This window comes from Psittacula echo (assembly GCF_963264785.1).
Source record: "Psittacula echo genome assembly, chromosome: 6".
In the NCBI taxonomy this organism is placed as follows: domain Eukaryota; kingdom Metazoa; phylum Chordata; class Aves; order Psittaciformes; family Psittacidae; genus Psittacula; species Psittacula echo.
Genome location: NC_137743.1, coordinates 24,117,311 through 24,144,434, shown reverse-complemented (window position 1 = coordinate 24,144,434; position 27,124 = coordinate 24,117,311). Strand labels below are relative to the sequence as shown.

At 52.9% G+C, this 27,124-nt stretch overlaps 2 protein-coding genes across 3 annotated transcripts; both read left to right on the top strand.

The window, feature by feature from the left end:
• The first annotated feature begins 424 nt into the window (after positions 1–424).
• CNOT9 (CCR4-NOT transcription complex subunit 9) lies at positions 425–14,103 on the top strand. 2 transcript variants are annotated; one of them, XM_080620480.1, is made up of 9 exons: positions 425–531; positions 4,574–4,753; positions 5,853–5,968; positions 7,217–7,326; positions 8,116–8,225; positions 9,168–9,266; positions 10,288–10,377; positions 11,735–11,826; positions 12,515–14,103. In XM_080620480.1, the coding sequence occupies exons 1-9, from the start codon at positions 508–510 to the stop codon at positions 12,681–12,683; spliced, it is 990 nt and encodes a 329-aa protein (XP_080476606.1). In that variant the 5' UTR covers positions 425–507; the 3' UTR covers positions 12,684–14,103. The 2 variants fall into 2 exon arrangements, with proteins under 2 accessions (XP_080476606.1, XP_080476607.1); XM_080620481.1 differs by lacking the exon at positions 10,288–10,377.
• Positions 14,104–17,615: 3,512 nt separating this feature from the next.
• On the top strand, positions 17,616–26,909 carry PLCD4 (phospholipase C delta 4; the record flags this gene model as incomplete). Its single annotated transcript, XM_080621352.1, has 15 exons — positions 17,616–17,640; positions 17,965–18,123; positions 18,685–18,913; positions 19,738–19,867; positions 20,481–20,712; positions 21,117–21,318; positions 21,632–21,776; positions 22,245–22,397; positions 22,764–22,904; positions 23,256–23,412; positions 25,584–25,700; positions 25,994–26,172; positions 26,321–26,456; positions 26,540–26,689; positions 26,803–26,909. The coding sequence occupies 15 exons, from the start codon at positions 17,616–17,618 to the stop codon at positions 26,907–26,909; spliced, it is 2,262 nt and encodes a 753-aa protein (XP_080477478.1).
• Between the last annotated feature and the right edge of the window lie 215 nt (positions 26,910–27,124).

Here is a 27,124-nt window from a genome sequence, read left to right as displayed (position 1 = left end):
CTCCATGGCCGCCCGGGCCGCGCCGCTGTGAGGGGAGGCGCCGCGAAGGGAGGGGGAGGAAGGCACGCTGCCGCCGCGGGGGGTGAAGGGGGCGCGGGAAGGGGGGGGCACAGCCCCAGTACCTGCGTCCCGGCGCCGCTGGGTCCGGGCAGTGGGGGGGAGGGGGAAGTGGGGGGAACGGCAGCGGATGGCGGGAACTGGCCAGCAGCGCCAAAACGCCGCGCGACGGACGCACGCTCGCGCGCGCCCGCTCACGTCACCGCGGCGGCGACGCCCTTCCCGGCGCACCCCGCGACAGCCCGCCCTGTTGCCCGCTGCACATGCGCAAGAGAGGCCCACTTGGTTTTCACCCGCCGGCGCCGCACCGTTCTGGCGCATGCGCGCAGCGTTCCCTGTTCGCCCCATCCCAGCGTTCTTTGCGGCGGGGTGAGGGGTCGTGGTGGGCCTGGGTCTATGGCGGCGGTTTTCTGAGTCGGGCCCGACGGCACACCGGCAGCGTCACCCACCATGCACAGCTTGGCTACAGCCGCGGTGAGGCGGGGCTGGGATGGTGGAGTGGCGGGGCCCGGTGCGCGGTTGGCCGGGGCGGTGGGTCCCTGTCCTAGCGGGAGGCGCTGAGAGCGCGCGTTCGTGCTGTAGCCGCTGTCCCGGGGCTCCTCCGCGCCCCCCTGGGCCGGCTGTGCCTTGCTGTGCTGCTCATGGGGAGGAAGGAGCTTAGTCAAGGGCCAGGAGGGCATTTCTGGCGGGTGTCCTGGCTGTACTCCTCCCGCCGGATCTGTATCACGTCGGGGTTTATGTCCGTCCCTCCTTGTGCTTGGACGCTGTCTGCCTCGCCCGAGCCGCTGCTCTGCCCTCTGGGAGCTGTTTTACTTTGTTGATGAAAAGAGGAGATGGCGAGAAATTTCTCAGGGAAGCAACAAGGAGGAGGGGAGGCAGAGGCTGCTCGTTTCTACTCCCCCTTTTCCCCAATACCTTGTAGTGTTGGCAGTCGCTTTGGCCTGGTTGGGCTCAGAAATGGAAGCTGAGTTTAAACGATGTGGTTATTGCATCTTATTTCCCGTTTGAGGAGGCTGGTGGTTTTGTTTTCACTTCTCCAAATGCATGCTCGTTGCGTGTGTAAGAATTGCAAGGGTTGATTGAGTCTCTGGTGCATATTTTATTTGGGAGGTGTGTTGCAAGACCAGCAGAGCTTTTCAGGTTAATTTAGCTGAAGATTCTCCATGGACTAACAAGCAAACAGTATTGAGTAAAGTACTTACAAGCAGGACTTGAGAGAACTTTTTAAGTCTTCCCACTTTGTTTGGGTGCTTGTGACTTGAAAGCTGGCCAATATTTCTGATTTAAAGTGACAATTTCCAGAGCGTAGTGAGGTGTGTGAGATCACAGTGAGCTCTCTCAATCAGCATTTACATTTTTATAGTCATATAGTTCCTAAGCACTTGTCAAAATGTGTGACTCTTGTATCTCCCATTAATCCTCTATCTGTGTCCTAGTCATCTCTCTATAAAAGGATATTTCTTTGTTAAGACCGTTTTAACAACTTATTTCAGGAATAGAAATCAAATTTAATTTGGACTTCTCTGAATGTGTATTTAATTTATACATAATTCATGCCATGCGGTAGTTCTGTATTGAAGTATTTCCTACCACAGTTGATTGGTATTCTTAGACTAAAAGTGACTAAAAGTGTCTTTGGCTTTGGAGATGTGCTTAGGAGCTGTAGTGAATAACGTTGCCTATTAAGAGAGTCATGAATTGGCTCAGGAATTCCTTTGAGTGATCTCTGTCATGCTAAAGCTGTGTAAACCAGAGGATTGGTGAAGCCAGTGGCAGAGCTGACACTTCGATTCCAATGCAGAAGACTGCATAACATGCTAGAGGCTTGAAAACAAGTTCAAAGCAATAAATGCAGCTGTAACTAGCAGTAAGAGTTTGAAGGCCCAACTCAAATCAGCTAATTCACAGTTACTGGAGTTCAAAGCTCATTTTGGTGGTTTTGAGTTGGTGACCTATCAAAATACCTTAAAAAGCACATGGATCCAGTTAATCAACATTCTGCTTTGTTTCACCTGTACTTTTACCAGTGTGCCTGGCAGCAACTGCTCAATTAGGAAAAGAGAGCCAGTTGCCTAAATCCAATTCATTATGTAGTTGTTGGAGGTGCAGTTGGGCTTGGCTGTTGGAGATCATGCTGTTTCTCCTGAGGAGAGCCTTTCCTGATGCAGAGGTGGCCAGCTTGTGCTGTGTTGAGACACTGTTGGGAACTTTTGCTTCACCTGAATGCGAAAGAGAATCTGCCTGGCAGGGTTCTGTCTCCGAGCTTGCAGGATTTGTATGTAAACCTCAGGGCTCTCCCAAATTTTAGGTTTCAGAAGGAGAAAGAGGAACAGCAATAAAGTAGCAAATCAGGAAAAAAAAAAAAAAAAAAAAGTCTTTCAATTTAAACTGAGATGAACAACTATAGAGCCTGTGAAAGACAGTTGGTTCTGGCTAAGACAGATATTGGACATCATAAACTTAATTGTGTGGAAAATCTACTTAATGCTCTTTAGGGAGCACAAGCACATGATTGTGCTTTTAAAGGGTCGATGTATTTAAGCTTACAGGAATTGAAACTTCAGTGAGTCTAGAAAAATAGATGGAAGCTTTAGATAACACAATTATAACAACATTATTGCTGCACTGCTTGTCACTACCATCCGAAATAAAAACAAATGAGCTCTGTTCATCCTCCCTCTCTTTTTGAGCTACAGTGTCAGCGTTGCCATTGAATTGCACTCCCAGCTGTAACTGCAATGCATTTGTCAGGATTACTAATTTAGCATGAGGTCCTGGAAAAAAAATACAAATAAAACTGAGTAGACAAGAGGAAAAAGAGAACAAGAGGAAAGATGAAGAGCTATAAAGGTATTTGGGTTCTTGAGTATAGGAATTGGTAACAGTGCATTGGCTTATGTATAAACATTTAAGTTAATGGTGTGGAAGTAGGTAGAGGAGAGAGAAATCCCACAGCTGGGGAAGCCTCTCTTTGGATATGACTATGGATGCAATACTTGGATTAATGGAGGAGGAAAACCTTTGCAGAAATAGAAAGAAAAAGCTCTGGAGGTGTCTGCCAAAAGTTAAGATCTCTTCCTTCACCCCTCCTGCAGCTCTGTGCGCCTGCCTCTGCCATATGGCTTCAGGTTTGGTTCCAGCCACTTCCAATTCCTGAACTCCTTTGTATTCAGTACCTGGGTGATGAGCTGCTTAATAGCAGCGTTGCTGTCAGTGAGGTCAGGCACTGCTCACATGTGTTGTGGGCAGCACAATTAGCCTGGGTTTGATATAAAACCAAAAGCTGTCCATTTACTGTTCCCAGATGTGGCTGCTGTACACAGCTGTGGGGATGCTGAGCTGGCTGTGTGCTAGCAAGCTTGGGAGCAGCAGTGTACAGACAGGGCTGCACTTTACTTGAGTAGTAAATACCACAGCGGAATGTTTGAATAGATTTTGAGCTGGCTTTTGGAAGTGTTTGCACAGGAGGTTTTCTAATGCTGATGTTTGTCTTCCTCTAATTTTTGTACCTCAATCACCAAGCTGTTTACTTAGGAAGCCTGCTGAGCATTTGTTTGCACCTTGAGTGCTTCTTGTGCCAGCAGAGCCATGAGGCAAATTTCATTGAAAGCCTTGTGCCTTTCCACAGAAACCGAGCTGCAATCCCACAGTCCCTGTTTCTCTTCTTTCCCAGCCCTCCCTCATTTTTTTGGCTTGAAAGCTTGTTGGCCTTGGTGCTGTTCTTTCCCTGGTGCTCCAAGAAAGGCAGAAGAGAAATCCTTTATTTCACTCAAGTAGTAGAAAATGTGCCTTGACTGTGAATACAGGTCTGCCCTTCTCTGGGTATATCTTGAACAGGAATTTTTGCACAAAATCAGCTTTGGAAAAATCCCTCTTACTTCCGTGCGTGTAAACAAGATACATGGGATGAATATGAGGCATCTCTGGCAGCAGGTGTAAATGGTGTCATGCTGATGTTGGAAAAGTGATGGGTTTTATAGTGTTTGTATGAATGTTTTTCTCAGATATGTTGGGTGAACCCTATTGGCAATTTCTAATGCCATGGATGTTTTTTGAGAGAAAAAGTAGCATCTGCCTTGCTTTGAATTTGTGTAAGTGTGCACTTGAAACACAAAATGAGTGTGTGTTAAGTGCAGGTGAGGCAAATGATAGCTGGCTGAAGTATGTGAAGTATGTGTGACCTCCCCAAGAGCTCTGCTGGCACAGACAGGCAGCAGCATGACTCTCTTACATTCATTGCTGAATTAAGTTACAAGGTACTACCTGACAAGTGGATTAAGAGAGACTGTCATAATGAGCCAGGCCAGAAAGTAAAACCTTTGTTTCCAATAGGAGAAATAATGACTAATTGAAGGAATGGATCCATATCCAGAGCATCTTAATGCAGCTTTAGTTCCTCCCTCCCCCCGTCAGGAGAGTTTTGGGCCCTTTTTTATTTATCTGCCAGGTTGTGAGAAGAATTCAGCTGAGACTTGGGTAAAATGTTTGGACTGATGTTTTCTTGTCTCCCTCCCAGCCTGTGCCAACGGCGCTGGCTCAGGTTGACCGTGAGAAGATCTACCAGTGGATCAATGAGCTTTCCAGCCCTGAGACACGGGAGAATGCGCTGCTAGAGCTGAGCAAGAAGCGTGAGTCTGTGCCTGACCTTGCCCCGATGCTGTGGCACTCCTTTGGCACCATCGCAGCGCTCCTTCAGGTGGGTAAGATTGATGCTGTCTTTATTCCCTGGTGCAGCACCGGCACATTGCAGAGCTTGCGCGTCCATAGGGGAGGCACTTGTGGGGTCCCTTATTGCCATTGCTGGGAGAATGGTGTATGTTGGATCATGTGGTGAGGGAGCACATTCGAGAAGCCCATTTGCCATTAATCATCACTAGTGAGACAATGTGTGCAGAGACTGCATGATTTCTAGTTAGACAGCTTAAATAGTTGGAAGGGGAACAGGCAAGTTCTTGGGTGTATGAGCTTTCTGTGGACCACGTTCTGCTCATTTTCATACCATGTCATAGTAGAACCACAACAGTCTTACTAAGATCTCTAATTTGGTTGGTTCTGCATGAGCCTGAGCACTTCCTGATCAGAAGGTTGCCCTTGCAGGGAGCTTGCTGGAAGGGAAGCAGGGGAATGCTGCTCACTGCCCCAGAGATCCTTGCAAGGGAATGTACCTGCATTCCATATGAAACTGAATGGCTCAGCTTGTCTTTGGGCAAACTGCTCTGCAGCTGATGACTGGCTGTCTCTGAGTGCCAATCTAGTAATTTCTTTCAAAGAAGGAAAGAAAAAGAGTGCAGCATTGGCAATGTGAAACTGCTCTCAGAGTGTCCCTGAAACAAATGAGGAAAATTAGAAGGGAGCTATACTTGGAAGCAGGCAGATTTCTGAATTGGATTTCTCACAATCAGCTGCTTCTCCTGCATTGAGTTAGAAGAGTATCAACAGCTACAATATGAATAGAGTGGGTGTGCTCTGCCTCTAGGCACAGGAGCAATATTCCTCTTCGATTTGGAAGTTCAAAACAAAGCAGTTCCTACACTAGTAAAGAGCCAGGAAATCAAATGAACCCTTTTTTGCTGAAATTAAGGTTTGACGGCATTCCTGTGACTCCTTGTCAAATTGACTCTGACCCAGCTCTGCCCTTGCCTGGGGAGCATGGTAGCTGCCATGTAACTTCAAAGTGATGCGTGGTAAAAGCAGACTATTATCTCCTGTCGCTATAGCTCCTTGCTAGGCAAGTGCTTTGATGCAGCTTTCTGATGTTTTTCTGCTGTAACTCTTCTTCATCTGTTAATTTTTAGGAAATTGTAAATATTTATCCATCAATCAACCCTCCGACTCTGACAGCTCATCAGTCCAACAGAGTCTGCAATGCTTTAGCTCTGCTGCAGTGTGTTGCGTCACATCCTGAAACAAGGTAAATGTTTCCAAGTGCATGAGTTCTCTGAGGTGTTGATGCTGACAGCTCAGCCAGTCTGTCTGACTCCAAAAGCACGTCAGCTCCTTTTTTCTTTTTTACCAGGAGAAGGAGAATGGGGGACAGAGCTAGAATATAGGCAGTTGCCTCCTACTTTCACCTGTTTGCACGGATTATCAGGATGATAGCTTTATGCTGGTCCTAAATGCATTGCATTCCGTGGATAATCCTGAGATCCTGAAATTCCCAAAATGTTGGGTTCTGGCAGATCCTGTGAGCTCAGCCAGAGATAAGGGTGCCTTTGTGCTGGGTGCTGTTTGCAAGATCTTTGTTTTAATAAGCTTACAGTTATTTAGAACAGCATCTTACAGTTACTTAGACTATCTGTCCAGAGTGTTGAATGAGCAGGACTGTCCTTCCCAGAAACCATGTGTAGTAAAGGAGCAATAGCAGAGCCATGTGTGGAGTCCTCAGCCAGTGCCTAACTTCAGGTTTTCTCAATCTGAGTCCAACCCATGTCAGCAGGGAAAAAATGATACTGGTTCAGAGATCCATGATCTCATGCTTCTGATCCTGCTGAGAAGAAAGTGCTGCATAGCTGAAGTTGTTTTTCAGCTGCTGCAAAGTAGTCTTGAATAGCAACCTTCCATGAGATGATATCCAAAGAAATTTACACCACTCACCTTTACATTTAAAGTTTGAAAAATTAAAACAGAGGAAGAATGTTGGATGATTGTGCAAGAGAGGCTGCCTCTGGTAGCACAGCAAGCTCCAGATTTCGCCCGTAGTCAGAAGGCAGTATGAGGACTCTTGGGGAAAGATGGCTGTACACATTTAAATTGTGTTAGTGTGTAGGTATCAGCTAGTCTGGATCTCTGCCATGCAAAGGCTTTGCACATGCATTGTGGCTAACTGTCTCTGCTCATGGGAGCCAGTAAGGTGAAATGCAACCGTAAATGTACAAAGCAGAGGGTCTGGGTGGCAGGAAGAGGTAATAAAAATTACAGGATGTGCTCTGTTCCTGGTCAGCTGGAAGCAGTGCTGCATGTAATTGACAGTTTAGATGTTAGGTTTTGTGCTGCACCCAGTGCAGAATTTACTTCATACCTTTCCATCAGAGAACAGCCTGTTACAGCAGTAGCAATAGTGTTTGTCAGGAATATTCTGAGGCTCTGCATGGCGATGCTGGATTGTTAGCTCACTTTGTTTTCCTTGTGTCTCATGTTGGGTGTTCTCCCTTTCCAACAGGTCAGCTTTTCTGGCAGCTCATATCCCTCTCTTCCTGTACCCCTTTTTACACACAGTGAGCAAGACACGTCCATTTGAGTACCTGCGGCTTACAAGCCTTGGAGTGATTGGTAAGCAGCCAGACTAGTGCTGGAGCACTAGTTTCTTACCAGGTTGGATGCAGTTCAGGCTGTGGGTATGGAGATCTGCACAGGTCTGTCTCTGCTGGGATCCTCCGAGTCATGTAGTATTAACAGAAAGACCTGCTCCTTTCTCATCAGTTGTGGAGACACAGGAAGGTTCCTTTTTCTGTGTAGGAACTGGGCTTCTCACTAGTAGGAAAACACTGATCTGGATATATTGCCAGACATATATTCCCTTTGAATACAAGCACCTGCAGGCTTCTTGTGCCTTCACCCTCAGCCCAGCCAGCTACTGGAGCTACCAGCCACTGGAATGTGTGGGCACAGAGTGGGCTTTCATTGAGTATTTGTCGTTGATTGATTTGGGTGTATTTGGCCTGTCTGCCCCTTATTGTGTTGTTTGATGTTGGGTTTTTTCTTTTCTGCCCAAAACATTTATCTCTCAGTGTATAAATTAAGAGGGTCTTAAAATCCACTTCTTCCCGGAGATTGCTGTGGGTGGCATGATCCTCTTGTGTTTGTGTCACCACTGCGGGACAGCCAAGGATGCTTTCTGAAAAACAAACAACTGCTGAACTCAGCTTGATTACTTTTATGCTGTCAAAGTGATTTCTTTTCCAGCCACATGCTGCAACACATTTAGGCTGACAGTTGCTCAGCCTGCTATTCAGATTTACTGATTCCTGGGGAGGACATAGCACAGGCTGCCTTTGAAAGGTGAGATTTTTTTGAAACAATTTCTCGTTTATTGATTTTGGGGTTTGTTTTTCTCTCCAGGGGCCTTGGTGAAAACTGATGAACAAGAAGTGATAAATTTCTTATTGACAACAGAAATTATCCCCCTGTGCTTGCGCATTATGGAATCTGGCAGTGAACTCTCCAAAACGGTACCTACTCTTTTTGTGTTAATTAAGAGTTGTTGTTTATCTCTGACCATATGACTGACCAGGCAGCGAGTAACCTGCAGAGTTGGCTTGTGTCGTCTTGCAGATGTTGGGGTAACTCTGGGTGGGGTTTTTACCTCCTCAAAAAACCAAACCAAAATGACTAAACTGGAGTTCCTGAGCTCAGTAGTTCGGCTGGGAAACATTTGTCAGCTTTCAGCACCCGTTCCCTCCTTTGCAGCCCTGAGGAGTAACTTTTAGGACTGAACTGGATCAACTTTCCTTGGCCTGAGAGAACAAATGCTGTAGATGCAGAGTGCAGAGGTTGGGTGGCAGCTGTTAGTGGCAGTTATGGGAATGTTCACTGCACTAGGCCAGGTTGTTGTCTCCTCTGATCCAGGGCTGCTTTTCCTCATGAGTTCAGATCTGTGGTTAGACTGCTCTGATGACCCAAGTAGGCTGGCCAAAGGTTTTAGCCTGTGTGTGCTTCTCTGATGAAGCCTGCAGACACAGGTGCCTGAGGTTCTTCCAGGAAGGCATGTGTCTCAGGGTGAATCAGTAACCCTTAAGATGAGAACTGAAATCAGCTTGCAGGGCCAAGGGGCAGATCCTTCTGCTTCTTGCTCTGTGACCAGAGTAGTGTGGCTGTAATCCCAAGGCTGTCCTGAGCAGCCTGGTAGTAGTTGCTGACTTACACAACCTACATCCAGTTGTCTTGTACATGCTGTTTTGTATCCATCTCTTTTCTTTAGCCAGAGATGCCAAACATTGTGTAGTGTCCTGCATTTTCTTTGGCTTTAAACTTTCACTGAGTAAAGCATTTGCTGTCTGCTAAAAGGCCTTTCAGCTCTGGGCCTGCCTTGAAAAGAACACAACACAAAGGGTGTCCTTTTCAGGATAGGTAAGTTGTTTGTATGCTTTCTTTTCTGCTTTCTCCCCATCTAGGTTGCTACGTTTATTCTTCAGAAAATCCTCCTGGATGACACAGGGCTGGCATATATCTGTCAGACTTACGAGCGGTTTTCCCATGTTGCCATGATACTGGTAAGATTATTTGGTTTTAAAATATTTGGATTTGAATTTAAAAAAAAAAAAGATGCTGTAGCAGCCAGCTTCTTCCCCAGCTACTTCACTGCTCTCTGCCTGGAGCAGAAGACGAGGGAGGCAAAGAGGTCTTGGGCTTATTGCTTGTGACACTGTAGCTCTCCGCTTCTGCGTGTTTCCTTTGTGTATCTCTGTTTTGTGTGCCAAGAGAATGCATTAGTTGTAATATACTAAGTCCCCAAGATAAACTGAGTAAACACCTCCAGAGAAGAAAAGGAGGTTTCAGGGTTGTTGGTTGGATGTGAATTATTTATGTAAGAGTGACCACACAGCTCAGACCGTGAATCCATTTCTCATCTCCGTCTCCCACAGAAGAGCAGCAGGTTGAGTGAAGGAGTAAAAGCAGGGCCAACATACATGATACTTGCCCTTGTAACAGTCCTGCAGCTATTTTTACCTTTGAATTTCTGGGGCCAGTTGTGGGTTTTCTGTGCAGTAACCCCCAGTGTTTGTCCTGTCCTCCCCTTGAACTGATGGAAACTTTTTGCTTCCATTGTGTCCTTTCCCAAGTTGTTTCATGGGTTTCCTGTTTGCTGCCTGGAAGGCCAACCTCCTTTTTTTTTCTCTTTTAACCTGAGTCTTACTAGCTGCTGCTTATGATTCTAATTCTTGTCTTGGGAAGCTGAGAGAACAGACTATTTTTGCCCATTCCCTTTCCCCTGTGAAGGAGGAGCTTGGGTACTCATAATTGTTCATCCAGGAGTAATAGCCCCAGCTTGAGCTTTATTATCTTTGAGCTTGCCAAGGGGAATACATGTCTGCCCTAGAATAGCTATTGTCCTGCTTTTGTGTGTGATTTGTTGGTTGTTTGCTTTTTAAATGTCAGTCTCAGGAGAAGAAAATGCAGCATTAAGTTAAGCTCTTTGCAGTGCTGGTTCTGTGCCTAAATGTTAATGCTTTCATTTGAAGTATTTGTCTGTTTCCCAATTGTAAAGAAAGTGTTTCCTCCTAATTCAAACAGCAAAACATGAATGACTGGGAGTGGATGTCCATAATATCCAATGGGATATGTATGATTTTTGCATTCAAGAAGAGGATTGCTTTGATGAAAGTATGTCTGACTCGGGGGCAAAGTGAAGGATGAAATTAGAAACCCTGGGGTAGGGAAGGCCAAGGAAGAATCCGTGGCTGGGAATGGCGCAAAGACAGAAGAATGTGAGCACATAAAGCTGTGTTAGCATGGAAGAAGTCCTCGCTGTGGGATAATCCCACCATTGGGTGAAGCACTGGCATCATTCATGTTCCATACTGCTCTGGAGAAAGATTAAAAGTTCATAGACATTTCTGTTCTCTATTTAAAAAATCAGGATAGTGTGCTCCTGTCTCATGAGGGTGATGAGTTACATCCTTGTCTGCTGATAATAGAGTAACATGTTACACTAGTATTAGATGCTTTTACAAGATGAAGTTAGCATTTCCCATCCATGAGCTGTGTGAGGAACTCTTTGAGTTGTTGTTCTTTATTTAGAAGATATATTGGTATCCTGGGGAATTGCTGAGAGCAGGAAGCTTGCAAAAGGGCAGACGAGGGGGCCTGCTAATTGCTCACTGCCTGAATATCCCAATACAGGTGAATTTGGCTAATGAGAGAGATTGTTAGTGCCAGCCAAGGTGGTTTTACAGGAAAAAACCTCACTGGGCAGATCTAATTGACTCCTAAACATGTGGAAGCAGATTGTTAAAGTCCTTCAAAGCAGACATGTGAAGGCATCAGCACTGTTCTCTAGGCTGGGTGCATTTGAAGGTGCAACTATGTGCAAAGATCTAGATAGTGTGAGATGTGGGGGCTGGGCTGGGGACATCTGCCCTGGTCTTGCTTCCTACTAATGGGTTAATGAGGGATGTAGCTGAAAGAGAGAGTACAACTGTTGGGTGCATAAGATCAGATGTGGATCTTACTGTACATGGTGTAGGTGGGCCCAGTCCTTGGGCATGGCTTCTCAGGCTGCTGGTAATGGTTTAGAAGGGTGTTGAAATGAAGGCAGCACAGATGAGGGAGTGTTGCAGAGCTTGGGAGAACACCTCATGGGGTGACTCAGCCTGAGCTTATTAAAGCATCTGGGTTACTTTTACCTTCCTCCGCAAGGGGGAAGCCCCAGGTTGCCTTTAATGTAGCAGATTGTTGGACCACTAAGCAGTCCTGGGGAGGTGAAAAGCAAAGAGAGATGAGACAAGCTTTCTCTGAGATGCTGGGAGAAACTGTTCCAAGCCATGGCTAGCTGCTCCACTCAAAGGCATCTTGGCAAGCAGAGCACTGGGCTCCATATGGGGTATCAAGCTGAGAGGTAATAGGCTGTGATGCAGGGGAAACCAGAGTGAGTAATTTAATGGTCTTCCCCATTCTCTGCTGATTGTGAAGCTGTTTGTAAAAAGACTTTTAACTGGTGGCACTGGCCTCTGTCAAACAGGGTAAAATGGTCCTGCAGCTGTCCAAGGAGCCATCGGCACGGCTACTGAAACATGTTGTCCGCTGCTACCTTCGCCTTTCTGATAACCCCAGGTAAACATTTTAGGAGTTTGGGCAGGGTCTTCTCCTGCTCCCTGGGAAGTGCAGTTCTTCTCCACGGTGCTCACTCAGGGAGAGTCAAGGTTCCCATGTGTCCTTATGTCAGCCTTTAGCTCGGTGTGAAAAATGGGTGGGTTTACTTGGGGTTTGGGTTCTGTATTGCTAGTCTCAGGAGCTTTTATGGTACATGGAAGAAACAGTGGTTGGGGCTTGTGCCGGTTCAAGCTGTGCAGGTTACGACTGCCTGAGCTCAAATGTAGCTTGAATGAGATACGAGGGAGGGACTGGGGTGGAAGGTGCACTTTGCTCTCCCTCTTCTGCTTTGTGAGGGCTGTTAGTAGTAGCCAGAAGTTCAAATTCAGTTGAGAGAATACAAGTTAGTTTCATGCCCAGAGCTGCTGGGTATGTATTTGTTGTCTTGGCCTCTCCTGGCATCACATCGCTCTTGACTGATGGATGTCAGGACACAGGGGTTGGCTCAGTGGGTCAACATGCGGGGTGGGAGCTGTGCTGGCTGGCTGAGCACCACGTGCTGTGGTGGTGCTGCTGCTTGGTGCTTTCCTCAGCTGGCCCTGCCAGGGAGACCCTCAGGCAAAGGAGCATGGTCTCCCCAGTGGGGTTTGTTCCCCTCTTGCCCCTGTGAGTTTATTTGTTGGGCCCCGTTTCTTGTCTCTTGATGTAGGGCACGTGAAGCTCTCAGGCAGTGCCTTCCTGACCAACTGAAGGACACCACCTTCGCCCAGGTCCTGAAGGATGACACCACCACCAAACGCTGGCTGGCTCAGCTTGTCAAGAACCTGCAGGAGGGTCAAGTCACTGACCCACGGGGCATCCCGCTTCCTCCGCAATGACTGCTGGGAGAGGTGGGGGACCGAAGAAGAAACAGCTCAGGTTTACAAAGAACCAGGCACAGGTGACCTCTTCTGCAACAAAGCGGGCACGCCAGCCGGCTGCCAGCCTGTCGAACCATCCCACCCAGCCAAAGGGCTGCTCTGTAGTGGCGCAGCACACCTCCGGGGATCGCAACACCAGCAAATGCTGATGCTACAGCTTCAGAAACCAAGAAACAAATCAATTCAAACCCATCTATAAGGATCCCTGCCTCCCCGGGAGGCTTGGCTGGCATCTCACCCCCCACTGCCAGGCAGGGGGTAGCACAGATGTCTACTTCCAGCTAGCTCAGCCTCCACCCAAGTGGTGTGTGTGACATAGGGGTGCGCGCCACGTCCCTCCAGGTCTTGTCACTTCTTGTTTACACATCTGTTTAGACGAATGAGCTGAATAAAAGCCGATCCAGTTGTTCTATTCCCTGTTAAGACTGCTACTCGGCTGCAGGTAGCCCAGGAACAGCTTTCTTCCCTGCCAGCACATCCTTGCTGCTGGCTCTGCACCCGGCTGGTGCAGTGAGCTTCTTCCTTTCCTTTGGCGTGGAGGCAGTGGCTGGAGTCAGAGCACCACCGCTGCTCGCCTCAGGAGGAGGGGTGGATTACCTGCGTGTCATAAGCTTGCTGCCCAGGGCTCTAGAGAAGAAGACAGCATGACTGTGCTGTAAATAGTATGCTCCTGCAGCTAACCAGCAGCAGAGGGTTGATGTCTGCTGGCCTCCTACCTAGCTCTTGCGCAGCTGGGCTACTGTCTGGCTTGTGAAACGGAGCCCAGCGTAGGAAACCTGCCTTGTGGCTGGTCAGCTGGTGAACCCCTGCCACAGGGAGCAACATCCTGCAGGCTCCAGGTATGAGGCTTCCATGCTAGGTGCCTGTCAGTCCTGGTCCCCTCCCTTTCCCCCCTTCTGCAGCTCCTCTGCCAGCCGGGTGCATCCATTTCAGCTTTCAAACCTGCCCTGGCATCTGCCTTGGCCCCACCACAATTAAACTGGACCAGCAACTGCGTATCTGCCTTCCCTGGGCCGAGGGCTTTGTTCGGCTGCAGTTGGGCTCTCAGAAGCAGCCAAAGAGCTCCCGGGCTCTGCTGCAGCGGAGCCTGTTTTGGCTGCAGGCGAGCCTGGGCAGCTATTTGATTTCTCCCCCTCCGCCAGTAGCCCATTTTGCTGATCATCTGTGGTGTTGTGCCAACACTGTCTTAAATCCCATCTCCTTTCCCTCCCTCCCTCCTCCCCTCACAGCCTTGCATAACAAGGGCAGAGCACGGCCTCTTCCTTGCCCCCGGGGTCTCATTTTGTAATCCTCGCCTTCTTTTCCCCTTCCCTCCACCCTGACCTTGACAGGGTGTGAAAATGCTTTTGGGGTTTTGTTTTGTTTCGTTTCTTTTCTAAATTCGGATTAATAAATAATAAAACCCCAGCTAGCACAAATTGCTCCTGGTCTGGTCTCTTGGGGAGGGCAAGCGGTGAAGGGGGGGATTTATTGCAGGCGGGGGAAAGGAGGGGGCTGTGCTAGCTTGGGGATGTGAGCTGGGGAGTGCGTGGCCTTTCCTGGCAGGAGCTGGCTGCATTCCTGTGGCACTCCATCTCTGCTGGAGCAGGTAATGAGGAGGGGTTCTGGGGAGGATGCAATGCTCCCTCTTGATTTGCAGTGTGGGTGCAAGTGCTGCCACACTCTCTTGGGGTCCAGGTCCATTAAAGCATCGGCCACCTGAGGTTTGGTCTTTGTCCTGTAGCCTGTGCACCTAGCTCAGCCTGCCTCAGTGTGCTTGTATCCCCAGCCTGCATGCCCTGGGATGCTCAAACCATTCCCTGCTCTTCGAGTCTTGGGTCTCCCAACTGGAGGGGCCTGGCCCTGGAGTCTGTCGACCATCGTGTCCTAGGAAGGGGACAGGGCCGTGCTGGGGGCTTTCTTTTCTCGTGGATGTGGAGGTCGGGATGCAGGCGGGTCTGAGCTGGGACAAGCTGTGCCGGAGGGTGGCAATGGGGACTCGGCCCCAAGAGGGGGACACCGTAGGGTGCTACCGCCACCGCCTCTGCCCCCCCATTCACCTCGGGACCGGCGTGACCTTAATCCAAGGCGACCTTGAGAGGCGGTGGCTCCGGGGCCGGAGTGTGCGGGGCCCGGGGCGCCCGGGAGGTGGGGGGCCAGGGGCGGGCTCGCCGCCCTGCCGCTGCCGAGGGGCGGGCAGCCCCGGCCCCGTGCGGCCGCGGGCGGTGGAGCACCGACGGAGCGGAGCGGCACCAGAGAGCGGGTAAGGCGCTGCGCGCCGCGTCTTCCGCGCCGGGACCGGGCTCCTGCGGTGGGAGAGGGGCGGCGGGGAGGGCTGGGACTCCCGGCTCAGGCAGCGCTGCGCGGGGCGGGTGGCGCGGGGTGGAGGGAGAAGCGCCGGGGGGTTTGTCTGCTTTGCCTTTAGTTGTCACTTGCACCCCAGCACCCTCTGAGGTGTTTTGCTGCCCCATCCCGACCCCCTCCCCGAGCCCCTCCGACCCGCCAGCAGCCATCTGGTTCCGCCTCATAGGTCAGACTCGGTGCCCGGGTGCCGCTGCGTGTCCTGGGGCGGGTGGGAAGGTTGAGCGGGGCAGTGGGGCTGAGCAAAGCGCCGGGACACGGGCAGTCTGTGTCCACAGCAAGGCAGCATAGAAGGTGGTGGGTGCCCGGAGTGGAATCCCTCCTTACTCTGGCACGGCTCCCCCCATGGTGGCGTTAAGTTCCGCCAGGGCACTGTGCACTGGAGCGGCTGGGAGCGCTCGCACCCGCTGCCCCTCCAGCTCCTCTTGGGGACTGTCACCCCCAGGAGGAAAGCTGCGGTGGGTCGGTGTGTGCTGAGGTGCTGGGGCTGGCCCTAGGTCCCTGGCAGGAGGCAGCTGCCCCGAGGGAAACTCTCGGGTTGGGTTTCTCCATCCCCTGGCTCCCGTCCCGCTCGCCTAGACAGCATAACTCAGACTGGGGCGAGGCAGGCTGTGTGGGGCCGGGCTGCTCCGGACTGGAGGCACGGAGCCCAACAGCCGGGTACGTCCGTGCATCCTCGCCCCCGGGATCTTCCTTGTGCTGGGAGGGAGAGCCTCTTCCTTACTGCGTGTGTGGGGAAGGTGCGGTTCGTGCCTGGGGCAGGGCTGGCAGCTCTTGGGCTGTGCTGGGAGCCGGGAATGGCAAGCACGGGGGGAGATCAGTTTAGCTCCAAAATCTTACTGTGAGTATGGGCCTGGGGGCTGCAAGCAGCTCCCTTGCATACTGCCACTGTGCACAGATGCGTGGCAGGGTGCAGAGAGGATGGACCCGTTGGTGGCACCAAGCCCATCTCTACCCCAGACCAGACTCTCTCCCTGCTCCTCCACCTTTGTTTCCTCTCTCTCTACCCCAGCTTCCCCAAAACACCCACATCTCCATCCCGTCGCCTGCTGCAGCACAGGAGCCACGGGGTAAGTGGGCACCTGGAGCTGTGACCCTGCAAAGTGGCTGTGCTGAGTGCTGCCAGGAGGCAGGAGGGAGCAGGCAGATGGGGTTGTTCCCTGCGTCCCCACAGGCCGTGGGGTGCAGGGGGCTGAGAGTGCGCTGAGTGGTGAGGGGCACTGCTGGGGCTATGCAAACCAGCAGGCATCATAGCACCCACTCTGCAGGGCACAAGAGGAGCATGGTGCTAGCCCCCTATTTGTGGGTGCAGGCACCCCAATCTCTGGTCCAGTTTGACAGGTACCCCTGTCACACTGGAAGTGGAGAATGCAGGCACTGTAGCTGATTCCTTCAGTCTGAGCCCTGCATAAAGGGCTTATACTGGGAGCTTGAAGCTCAGGCACTGAGAGCACTGCTGTGAGGCAGTGAGGATGGCACCCCAGCCACTCTGTGTCTCCAGCAACACCTGAGGTCCACACGAGTGTGGACAGGCAATCTTCATATGCCCTTGGGACAGCCAAACAGCCACTGCCAGCTCTGTGCCTGGTGTGTCCCCCGAGTGGGGCCACTGCCATGGGCAGCGCTGTGCTGGGATCAGCCCTGCCATCCCTACATTGAGCAGGGCACGGCTGCTGTCTGGCCCTGGAGCACATGAGGGTCTGGCAGCCGGGCTTGGCAGCTGCCTGCACACTGACGGCACTGGCTATTCCCAGCCCCACACCGCCAGTGTTGGTGCTGAGTCAGGGGCCTGGGACACGGCTGCCACCCCTGTGCCCAGCTCAGAGCCTTCACCCAAGTACCCCTAGTCCCTTTCTGCACCCAAATCCCATCCCACTGGCTGTAGCATCCACTCCTCATGGGCCCAGCTCCAGCAGCCGGGTGACAGGCACAGCGATTTGTCAGTCTAATTAAAGTCTTAACAGCCTAATCAAAGCCTTATTGTCAGTCCAGTTGTATTTATAGTCCCACTCTTTGCAGCACACTCCCTGTACGCTGCCACTGCAGTCACAGCCCTGTGGTGCTGGTGTTCCTCAGGGAGAAGGGGCCGGGGGAGCTGAGGGTCACTGCTCTGCACCCCCTTCCTTGCTCCCACAGCCTTGCCTCCAAATGTGCTGGTTGGGGGCTGTTTCCCAGGTGGGGGGGCTGCTCTTGGGCACTCCCAGAGCAGTGTTTCCCAGCTTCTGTTGCTGTCTGTCCCCTGGGAGCAGAGACTGGGAGCACCAGGACTCCAGCACACGCTCACAGGTTTTTCTGTTCTCCTCTGACACCTTTTGAGCTCCGGCTTCCCGGTAACACAGATTAATGTTTGATGAGCACAGCGGCTGAACCCGACACTTCAGGAAGGCAGTGACCCAGCAGAGACAAGCGCAGGGGCACACGCACCTTGCATGGGCACACAGGAGCCCACCGGGTGGGACCTGGGTGCAGTGGGGGGGGTCTGGCCTCGCTCCCCTCAGCAGCTCTTTCCTTTCCCTCCCCAGCGGCCGCCAGTGTGGAGGAGGCAGAGCCATGGCATCGCTGCCGTGCAACGCCCGTGAGTGCCCCGGCGGAGGGAGGTGCAGGGCAGGGCACCCTAACACCCAGATTTAAGCCAGGGCAAATCTGGCCTGTGGGTTGCTGCACTCTGGAGCATCCCTACCACACTGCGGTCACTGGGGTTTGGGCTTGGCAGTGCTGAGGGTGGATGGGGAGGGTTGATGGGGAATTGCCTTCTGCCCCTCCTGTGGTGAAGGGAGTTTATCTGGGCTCCTTCCCTCCTCCATCCCACATCAAGGGACCATGTGGGGTCCTAGAGATGAGAGGGAGCAAGGTACCTGGATTTCCCCACCCTCAGTGATGCAGTCCATGCTGCCACCAGGCATCCAGCTCACAGAAACACTGGAGCAGATGCAGCAAGGGACACTGATGCGCAAAGTCAAGTCCAAGAGCTGGAAGAAGCAGCGATACTTCAAGCTGCAGGAAGACTGCATGACCATCTGGTACCAGTCAAAGAGGACAGGCAAAACTGAGTCTGCGTGTGAGTAGTGGCTATTGTGTGTTGGCCATGGGGCCATCAGTACGGTTCAGAGTGAACAGGGAGGTGAATGTATGGAGGTTCTTGAAGCCACGCTTGCAAAAGGTGCTGGGGCATTCAAGAGAGGCTCTGTGTGCATGTGTGGGTTCTTCTCACCCACACCTCTCCATGAAGCATCCTGTCCATAGCAGGACCCATGGGTTGCAGGGGCTGAGTAGAATTGCAGCTGATACAAGTGGAAGCTCTAGCATGCCAGTGGAGGAGTAGGCAGACAGAGGTACAGGTGGATGAGTAGCTGGATGGATAGATGGATGGATGGATGGATGGAAGAATGGATGGGTGGGTGGACGAATGGATGGGTGGGTGGAGGAATGGATGGGTGGGTGGATGAGTAGCTCAATGGGTTGATGGAGGGATGGATGGATGGATGGATGGATGGATGGATGGATGGATGGATGGAAGGAAGGAACAAGGGATGGCTGGAAGCAGAGATGTCTGTGTGCAGTGTCTCCTGCCCTGCAGTCCTTGTCACCCACAGACAGGCCTCCCCTTTCTCTGCCCCAGTCTCCATTAGTGATGTGGAGACAGTGCGGGAAGGGCATCAGTCGGAGGTGCTGCAGAGCCTGGCTGAGGAGTTCCCCCCCGAGTGCTGCTTCACCATTGTCTTCTACGGCCGCCGGGGTAACCTGGACCTCATTGCTGGCTCAGCTGAGGAGGCGCAGTGCTGGGTCCAGGGCCTGCGCCAGCTCATAGAGGTGGCCGCCAGCATGGACCAAAGGGAGAAGATAGACCAATATCCTTCCTGTAGGCACTGCTCTGCCCTCCACACCCAGTCATAGAATCACAGAATCATAGAATAGTTAGGGTTGGAAAGGACCTTAAGATCATTTAGTTCCAACCCCCCTGCCATGGGCAGGGACACCCCACACTAAACCATGTCACCCAAGGCCTCATCCAACCTGGCCTTGAACACCGCCAAGGATGGAGCACTCACAACCTCCCTGGGCAACCCATTCCAGTGCCTCACCACCCTCTCAGTAAAGAATTTCTTCCTTATATCCAATCTAAACTTCCCCTGTTTAAGTTTTAACCCGTTACCCCTTGTCCTGTCACTACAGTCCCTGATGAAGAGTCCATCCCCAGCATCCTTGTAGGCCCCCTTCAGATACTGGAAGGCTGCTATGAGGTCTCCATGCAGCCTTCTCTTCTCCAAGCTGAACAGCCCCAACTTTCTCAGCCTGTCTCCATACGGGAGGTGCTCCATTCCCCTGATCATCCTCGTGGCCCTCCTCTGGACTTGTTCCAACAGTTCCATGTCCTTTTTATGTTGAGGACACCAGAACTGCACACAATACTCCAAGTGAGGTCTCACGAGAGCAGAGTAGAGGGGCAGGATCACCTCCTTCGACCTGCTTTGTCCTTTCCCCATCTCCAGCCATCCCTCAGCCACCGCATCTTCAGCATTGCCCCACCATGTTCTTAGCTCTTCTGGGTCTCACCATCTGCATCAGGGCAGGGAAAGCCCAAGAAAAAGGAAAAGAGGCCCTCTGGTGCTCCCCAGCTCCATCTGTCTTAGCCAAGGTCCTTTCCCTTAACATCTGCCCTGGTTTCTTGCACATGGATTCGTGACTGGTTCCAGAAAGCTGACAAGAATAAGGATGGGCGCATGAACTTCAAGGAGGTGCAGCGTCTCCTCAAGATGATGAATGTGGACATGAATGAGGATCATGCTCTGCGACTCTTCCAGGTAAGCACTGTACCAGAGGGCCAGGGCAGGCTGGGGAGGGCCTGAAGGAGCTGGAATAAGCTGCACAACACCTTCCTGCAGGAGGATGTGGTCACTTTCTTCTGTTGATCTGTCCATCCATCCATCCATCCATCCATCCATCCATCCATCCATCCATCTATCCATCCATCTATCCATTTTTTCACCCAACTACCTGTTTACCCAGACAAATACCCATTTGTTCATTTACCTGTCAACCCAACCAGCCAAGGCAGCTGTTCCTCCCTTCTGTTCCTTTGTCCATCCAGATATTTATCCGTTCACGCAGCTAACCAGCCATCTATTTATCCCTTCCTCCCTCCACCTGTTTGTCCAGCTCTCCATTCATGGAGCCATCCATCTATCATTCTACCCACCCAGCTCTCCATTTGCCAATTCATCCATCCATCCATCCATCCATCCATCCATCCATCCATCCATCCATCCACCCATCCATCCATCCACCCATCCATGCATTCATTGATACCTACAACTGCTGCTGGCATGGAGTCTCTGTGCCCTCCGTTGGGGGCCACGGGGTGTTCAGGACATCCTGTTTTGCTCTGGGCTGGGTGCTGAGCAAGATCTCTTGCAGGCTGCCGACAAGTCAGAGTCAGGAACGCTGGAAGGGGAAGAGTTCGTGCTCTTCTACAAGGCCCTCACACAGCGGCAGGAGGTGCTGAGCCTCTTCCAGGACTTCTCTGAGGATGGGAAGAAGCTGACGCTGCTGGAGCTGGTGGATTTCCTGCGGCAGGAGCAGCTGGAGAACGAGGGCACAGAGGAGCTGGCCATGGAGCTCATTGACAAGTACGAACCGTCGGAGATAGGTGAGAGTCAGCCCAGAAAAAGGCTCTGCTCTGCATGGGGGGAAGAAGGGGCTGAGACCCACAGCCTCACAACAGGGGCACCCCCAGCCCCACCCTGCTGCAGGTGAGCACAGGGGGAAGCCACTTCATGGTGTGATCTGGGTGCAGTTCCCCTTTTTCTGGCCCATTCCTGGCCCAGTTTGGTGTAGAAGGTTGACCAGTCATGCAGTACAAGCTCTGGCTTTGGGTCTACTGCCCACTTTCTCATTGTTACTGCCCTGGGACACCCTTCCCTGTGCCCCAGCCTCTGGCAGCAGCTGTGCCTCCCAGGTTGGGGATGCCAGGAGCCATCAGCAGCACTGTTTGCCCTCATCCTACCCCATCTGGGCCCTTGGCTGTCACTGAACCTCCCCCTCTGCCTGCAGCCCGGGCTCGCCATGCACTGAGTGCCGATGGGTTCCTCATGTACCTCTGCTCCCCGGAGGGCTCCATCTTCAATCCCCGGCACCAGGCGCTGTGGCAGGACATGAGCCAGCCGCTCTGCCATTACTTCATCTCCTCTTCCCACAACACCTACCTGATAGAGGACCAGATCCGGGGCCAGAGCAGCATCGAGGGCTACATCAGGTAAAGTGGCTGTTCCCTCCTAGCTGCCCCCCAGCACCCTCCTGCTCCAGTGCTGTGCCCCAGGCAGCTCCAAGGGGCAAACCCAGAAGCTCCCTTGCCTCCTCTGTGGTCCAACACCCCTGTGGCTACACTATGTGACGCTGAGCAAGGAGAATCCTGAACCCAGCTCTACCTGCCCTGCATGCAGCAGCATCCCCACACTTCGTTGTTCTCACCTGATCCCTGTAGGGTTGACACCCTCAGGCAGAGGGGAGAGCAGGCGGCTGCTGTCCTGGCTGGGTGCATGGTCCCAGGGCTGGTAACTCACCTCTAGGGCTCTGAAACGGGGCTGCCGGTGCTTGGAGGTGGATTGCTGGGATGGGCCGAATGGGGAGCCCATGGTGTACCATGGCCACACCTTCACCTCCAAGATCCCCTTCCGGGAGGTGGTGAGCACCCTGGGCAAGTACGCCTTCAAGGTAGGGCACTTCCCCTATGTGTTGTGTGTCCTGGGTGACCCTTTGTGTGGGGGGGATGTGGCTCTGATTTGGGGCAGTGATGTCTCTCTGGAGGGGGAGTGGTGCTGAGGCTCACACGCCTGGTGTGCAGCAGGACTGACCCCACCACAGGGAAGAAGGTGGCTGTGTCCCTTTCCCAGGGGACAGCACTGGGAGGTCTGACCCACAGCCCTGCACTGTGCTGTGCCAGAGGAAGGGGGCTCGTGCAGACAGTCTGCTGGGGGTGCAGGGGTGAGATGGGACCTGGGAGACAGGTGGGTGAGATGGGATATGGGAGATGCTGGGGGACTGGAGGAGTATGAAAGTCTCAAGGGAACACAAGGACACTCAAGGGGCTCCATCCTGGCGCTGATTACACCTGGGCAAAGCTCTTGTGAGAGCTCTCAACCACACTGATGCTGATTTCTGGATGTGCACGTTGCTCCATAGACCTCGGACTATCCGGTGATTCTGTCTCTGGAGAACCACTGCAGCATGGAGCAGCAGGAGGTCCTGGCCCAGCAGCTCAAGACCATCTTGGGGGAACAGCTCCTCACCACCACCACTGATGGGCGCGTTCCTACCCAGCTCCCATCCCCAGAGGTGGGGACAGTGCATCTGCACTGGGCATTGCTGTCCTGCCTGGCAGTGGGGTTGAGGAGGTGGCTCTGCTGTCCAGATGGAAGGACACCTCTGTCCCAGCATCTTCCTGCTCTGCTGGAACACTCGGGGACCCTGGGGATGCTGTATCCTCATGTTCACAGTGGGTCCCAAAGCTTTCCCTAAGGTTGTCTCCCCACGCCCTGCAGAACCAGACGGCAGAGTAGAGCCCTCCTACCCTGCTCCCTCATGGGTGCTGAAGGGAGCGGGTGGTGCTGGCTCCCAGCAGTGCAGGGTCCCAGATGACAGCAAATCCCATGGAGGTGATGGGCACCCCAAGGTGCCTACTGCTTTATCCTCACCTTGCAGGATCTGAAGCACAAGATCCTGCTGAAGGGGAAGAAGATTGGACGTCTGGAGGACACACTGGATGGCCCAGGGGATGAGGGGCCCGATGTGTCCGATGATGACAACGGGGCAGAGGCAGAGGAGGAGAGGAGGAGGGTGAAGGTGGGTGGCCCGGGCTGGGGACTGACTGGGATTACTGAGCCCTAGACACAGCTATGGGCCATGGTGACATCCCAGTGCTGAGAGACAGGGACTGCAGGGCCATTGCCAGGCAGGGAGGACAGCCCTTTCTGCCCCCGGCCATGCCCTCTGCACAGTGTACCTGTGGTAGCACCATGTTGGCTGTCACCTGCTTGTTTCATTCCTGGCAGGAAGGCTGCCCATGGTGGGAATGCTGCCACCCGGAGCACATCCCCAGCTGCTCAGGGCTCTACAGCCCCTGTCCTGGCTGAGTGCTGTGAGATGACGCTCCCATCTCCATCCATGGGGACACAATGTAGCTCTGCCTTGCAGAAGGACAAGGAGAGCCTGGCACAAGCATTGTCCGACTGTGTCGTCTACTGCAAGAGCGTGTCCTTCCAGGGCTTCCAGGAGGCCCGCAGCCATTCCCGGCCCTCCGAGATCTCCTCCCTCGCTGAGGCCAAGGCCAGGAAGCTCATCCGGGATGCTGGTGAGATGGAGGGGGCAATGGCACTAGGGGACCAGGCCAGGGTGGAGGGGGCAGGCAGCTTCCTCAGATGTAGGGCTAGAGCCCCCAGACACTGGGGTTCCCTCCCTGTCTATACGTACGTAGCAAGTAAAAGACAGGCTAGGGAAAACGTAGGCCCCCTCTGGAAGGTATCGGGAGAACTGGCTACCCTGGATTTGGAGAAGGCTGAGGTTCTTAATGACTTCTTTGTCTCGGTCTTCACTGGCAAAGTCTCTGACCGCACCACCCAAGTCTTGGAAGGCGAACGCAGGGACTGTGAGAATGAAGACCCTAGGCCCACTGTAGGAGAGGATCTGGTTCGAGACCCTCTTAAAAACCTAAACGTACACAAGTCCATGGGACCTGACAACATCCATCCACGGGTCCTGAAGGAGCTGGCAAATGAAGTTGCTAAGCCACTGTCCATCATATTTGAAAAATCATGGCAGTCAGGTGAAGTTCCCAACAACTGGAAGAAGGGAAATATAACCCCCATTTTCAAGAAGGGGAAAATGGATGACCCGGTGAATTACAGACCAGTCAGTCTCACCTCTGTGCCTGGCAAACTCTTGGAGCAGATTCTCCTGGAAGGCATGCTAAGGCACATGAAAAACAAGGAGGTGCTTGGTGACAACCAGCATGGCTTCACTAAGGGGAAATCCTGCCTGACCAATTTGGTGGCCTCCTATGATGGGGCTACGGAACTGATGGACAGGGGCAGAGCAGTTGACATCATCTACCTGGACTTGTGCAAAGCGTTCGAGACTGTCCCACATGACATCCTTGTCTCTAAATTGGAGACATCAGTTTGATGGGTGGACCACTCGGTGGATAAAGAACTGGCTGGATGGTCACATGCAAAGAGTTGTGGTCAATGGCTCGATGTCCGGCTGGAGACCGGTAACGAGTGGTGTCCCTCAGGGATTGGTGTTGGGACCGGTCTTGTTCAACATCTTTGTCGGTGACATGGACAGTGGAATTGAGTGCGCCCTCAGCAAGTTTGCCGATGACACCAAGCTGTGTGGTTCGGTTGATACGCCGGAGGGAAGGGATGCCATCCAGAGGGACCTCGACACACTTGTGAGGTGGGCTGATGCCAGCCTTATGAAGTTTAACCGTGCCAAGTGCAAGGTCCTACACCTGGGTCGGAGCAATCCCAGGCACAGCTACAGGTTGGGCAGAGAAGAGATTCAGAGCAGCCCTGCAGAGAAGGACTTGGGGGTGTTGGTCGATGAGAAAATGAACATGAGCCGGCTTCAGTGTGCGCTTGCAGCCCAGAAAGCCAACCGTATCCTGGGCTGCATCAAAAGGAGCGTGACCAGCAGGTCGAAGGAGCTGATCCTGCCCCTCTACTCTGCTCTCGTGAGACCTCACTTGGAGTATTGTGTGCAGTTTTGGTGTCCTCAACATAAAAAGGACATGGAACTGTTGGAACAAGTCCAGAGGAGGGCCACGAGGATGATCAGGGGACTGGAGCACCTCCTGTATGGAGACAGGCTGAGAAAGTTGGGGCTGTTCAGCCTGGAGAAGAGAAGGCTGCATGGAGACCTCATAGCAGCCTTCCAGTATCTGAAGGGGGCCTATAAGGGTGCTGGGGATGGACTCTTCATCAGGGACTGTAGTGACAGGACAAGGGGTAACGGGTTAAAACTTAAACAGGGGAAGTTTAGATTGGATATAAGGAAGAAATTCTTTACTGTGAGGGTGGTGAGGCACTGGAATGGGTTGCCCAGGGAGGTTGTGAATGCTCCATCCTTGGTGGTGTTCAAGGCCAGGTTGGATGAGGCCTTGGGTGACATGGTTTAGTGTGGGGTGTCCCTGCCCATGGCAAGGGGGTTGGAACTAAATGATCTTAAGTTCCTTTCCAACCCTAACTATTCTATGATTCTATGATTCTGTGAAAAGGGGGTCCAGCAGGGCTGTACCCTGCTTTTGGCTCCGGTGGGTGAGGGGGGGTCACTGGCTTAAAAAGCAAGGCAGTATGCCTGGGCTCCTGGGAGAGGAAAGAGACAAGAACTGGCAGGTGGATGGATGGATGGATGGATGGATGGATGGATGGATGGATGGATGCTTGAAGGGAGGGAGGGAGGGCAGGATACGTGGGTGCAGATCAGGGAATAGCCCCACAAGTGGCCCTCATGCTCCATCCCTAGGGAATGAGTTTGTGCGTCACAACGCCTGGCAGCTGACACGCATCTACCCCAGCGGGATGCGGACTGACTCCTCCAACTACAACCCCCAGGAGATGTGGAACGTGGGGTGCCAGATCGGTATGGCTGGTGGGCGTCAGGGCTGCAAGGCTGTGGGCTGGGGAAGATGCCCTGGTTCCTGTGCCAAAGGGCACCATTGACACCTGTGCTGGAGCCAGCTACCATGATAGCTGCAGGTCTGGCTGCAGGCTCTTGCTCTGCCCTGGGAAGCCTGGGGGTACCCAGGCATCAGTACCTTGTCCCCCAGTGCAGCCCTGCACTACTCCGGTCATAGGACAGGATGATCTTCAGCTCCAAGAAGGGCACACTGTCTCCAAGCTGTCCTGAACCCTTCCCTTGCCACCTTCCCACAGTGGCCCTGAACTTCCAGACAGCTGGCACGGAGATGGACCTGTGCGATGGGCTCTTCAGCCAGAATGGCCGCTGCGGCTACGTACTCAAACCACCCTTCATGAGGAATGAGGAGACTCTCTTCAATCCCAGTGACCCCAGCAGTCGGGAGGGCCCTGGCCCCATCACCCTGACGATCCAGGTATGGGGCTGAGGAGAGACCCTGTGGAGCTGTGACTGTCTCTATTGGTCCCAGACAGGTGGGGACATCACTGGGCAGTGTGCTGGAGCTGAGCAGCCTCCCAGAAGATTGGTTTGGCTGCTCATGTGGTCCCTGCCTGTTCCTGCAGGTGATCAGTGGGCAGCAGCTGCCCAAAGTGGCCAACAGGAAGGATGGAGAAGTCATTGACCCAGTGGTGCGTGTGGAGATCCATGGAGTCCCTGCGGACCAGGCACGCCAGGAGACCAAATACATTGAGAACAATGGTGAGCCCCATGGTGGTACAAGGGACCCTGCTGCACCCAGGCAGCCTCCCCCTGCCCTCCCAGCACCCGTTCTCCCTTTCCAGGGTTTAACCCTCACTGGGATGAGACACTCCAGTTCCAGCTCCATGTGCCTGAGCTGGCCCTCGTCCGCTTTGTGGTGGAGGATTATGACAAGACCTCCAGGAATGACTTTGTGGGCCAGTTCACCCTCGCCTTTGCCAACATCAAACCCGGTGAGTGGTGGGGCCCAGCATATCCCTGCAACGGTGTCTGGGGGCTCAGCTGGGTGCTGGAGAGCAGGGTGGGGGGGCAGCGGTCAGCCAGAGCCTCGGTGTCCCCCATGCAGGCTACCGCCACATCCATCTCCTCTCCAAGGATGGCACCAGCATCCCGCCCTCTTCGCTCTTTGTCCACATCCGCATCACTGAGCCGCTTGGCCCTGAGCAGGACTGAGCTCGTGGGGTGAGCATGACCTGGATAGAAGCCATAGAGCCAGCCCCAAGGGGCTGGAGCCACGGAGATGGAGCCAACTGCCTTGCCCTCTTCTTGAGCCATTTGTGTCATCTCCATCATCATTGCTGCTGTGCCCCTCTTTGCAGTAGCCTCAGAAGTCTGGGAAAAGGCACTGATCTCCCTCCCTTTCCCGTGTTTGGGATACTGCCTCCCAT

Bases quoted from the DNA above. Each gene is read 5' to 3' on its own strand.
- CNOT9 (XM_080620480.1), top strand. From the start codon at position 508: ATGCACAGCTTGGCTACAGCCGCG. The intron at 5,969-7,216 runs GTAAATGTTTCC...CCTTTCCAACAG, and splicing joins GCGTCACATCCTGAAACAAG to GTCAGCTTTTCTGGCAGCTC. The intron at 8,226-9,167 runs GTACCTACTCTT...CTCCCCATCTAG, and splicing joins GCAGTGAACTCTCCAAAACG to GTTGCTACGTTTATTCTTCA.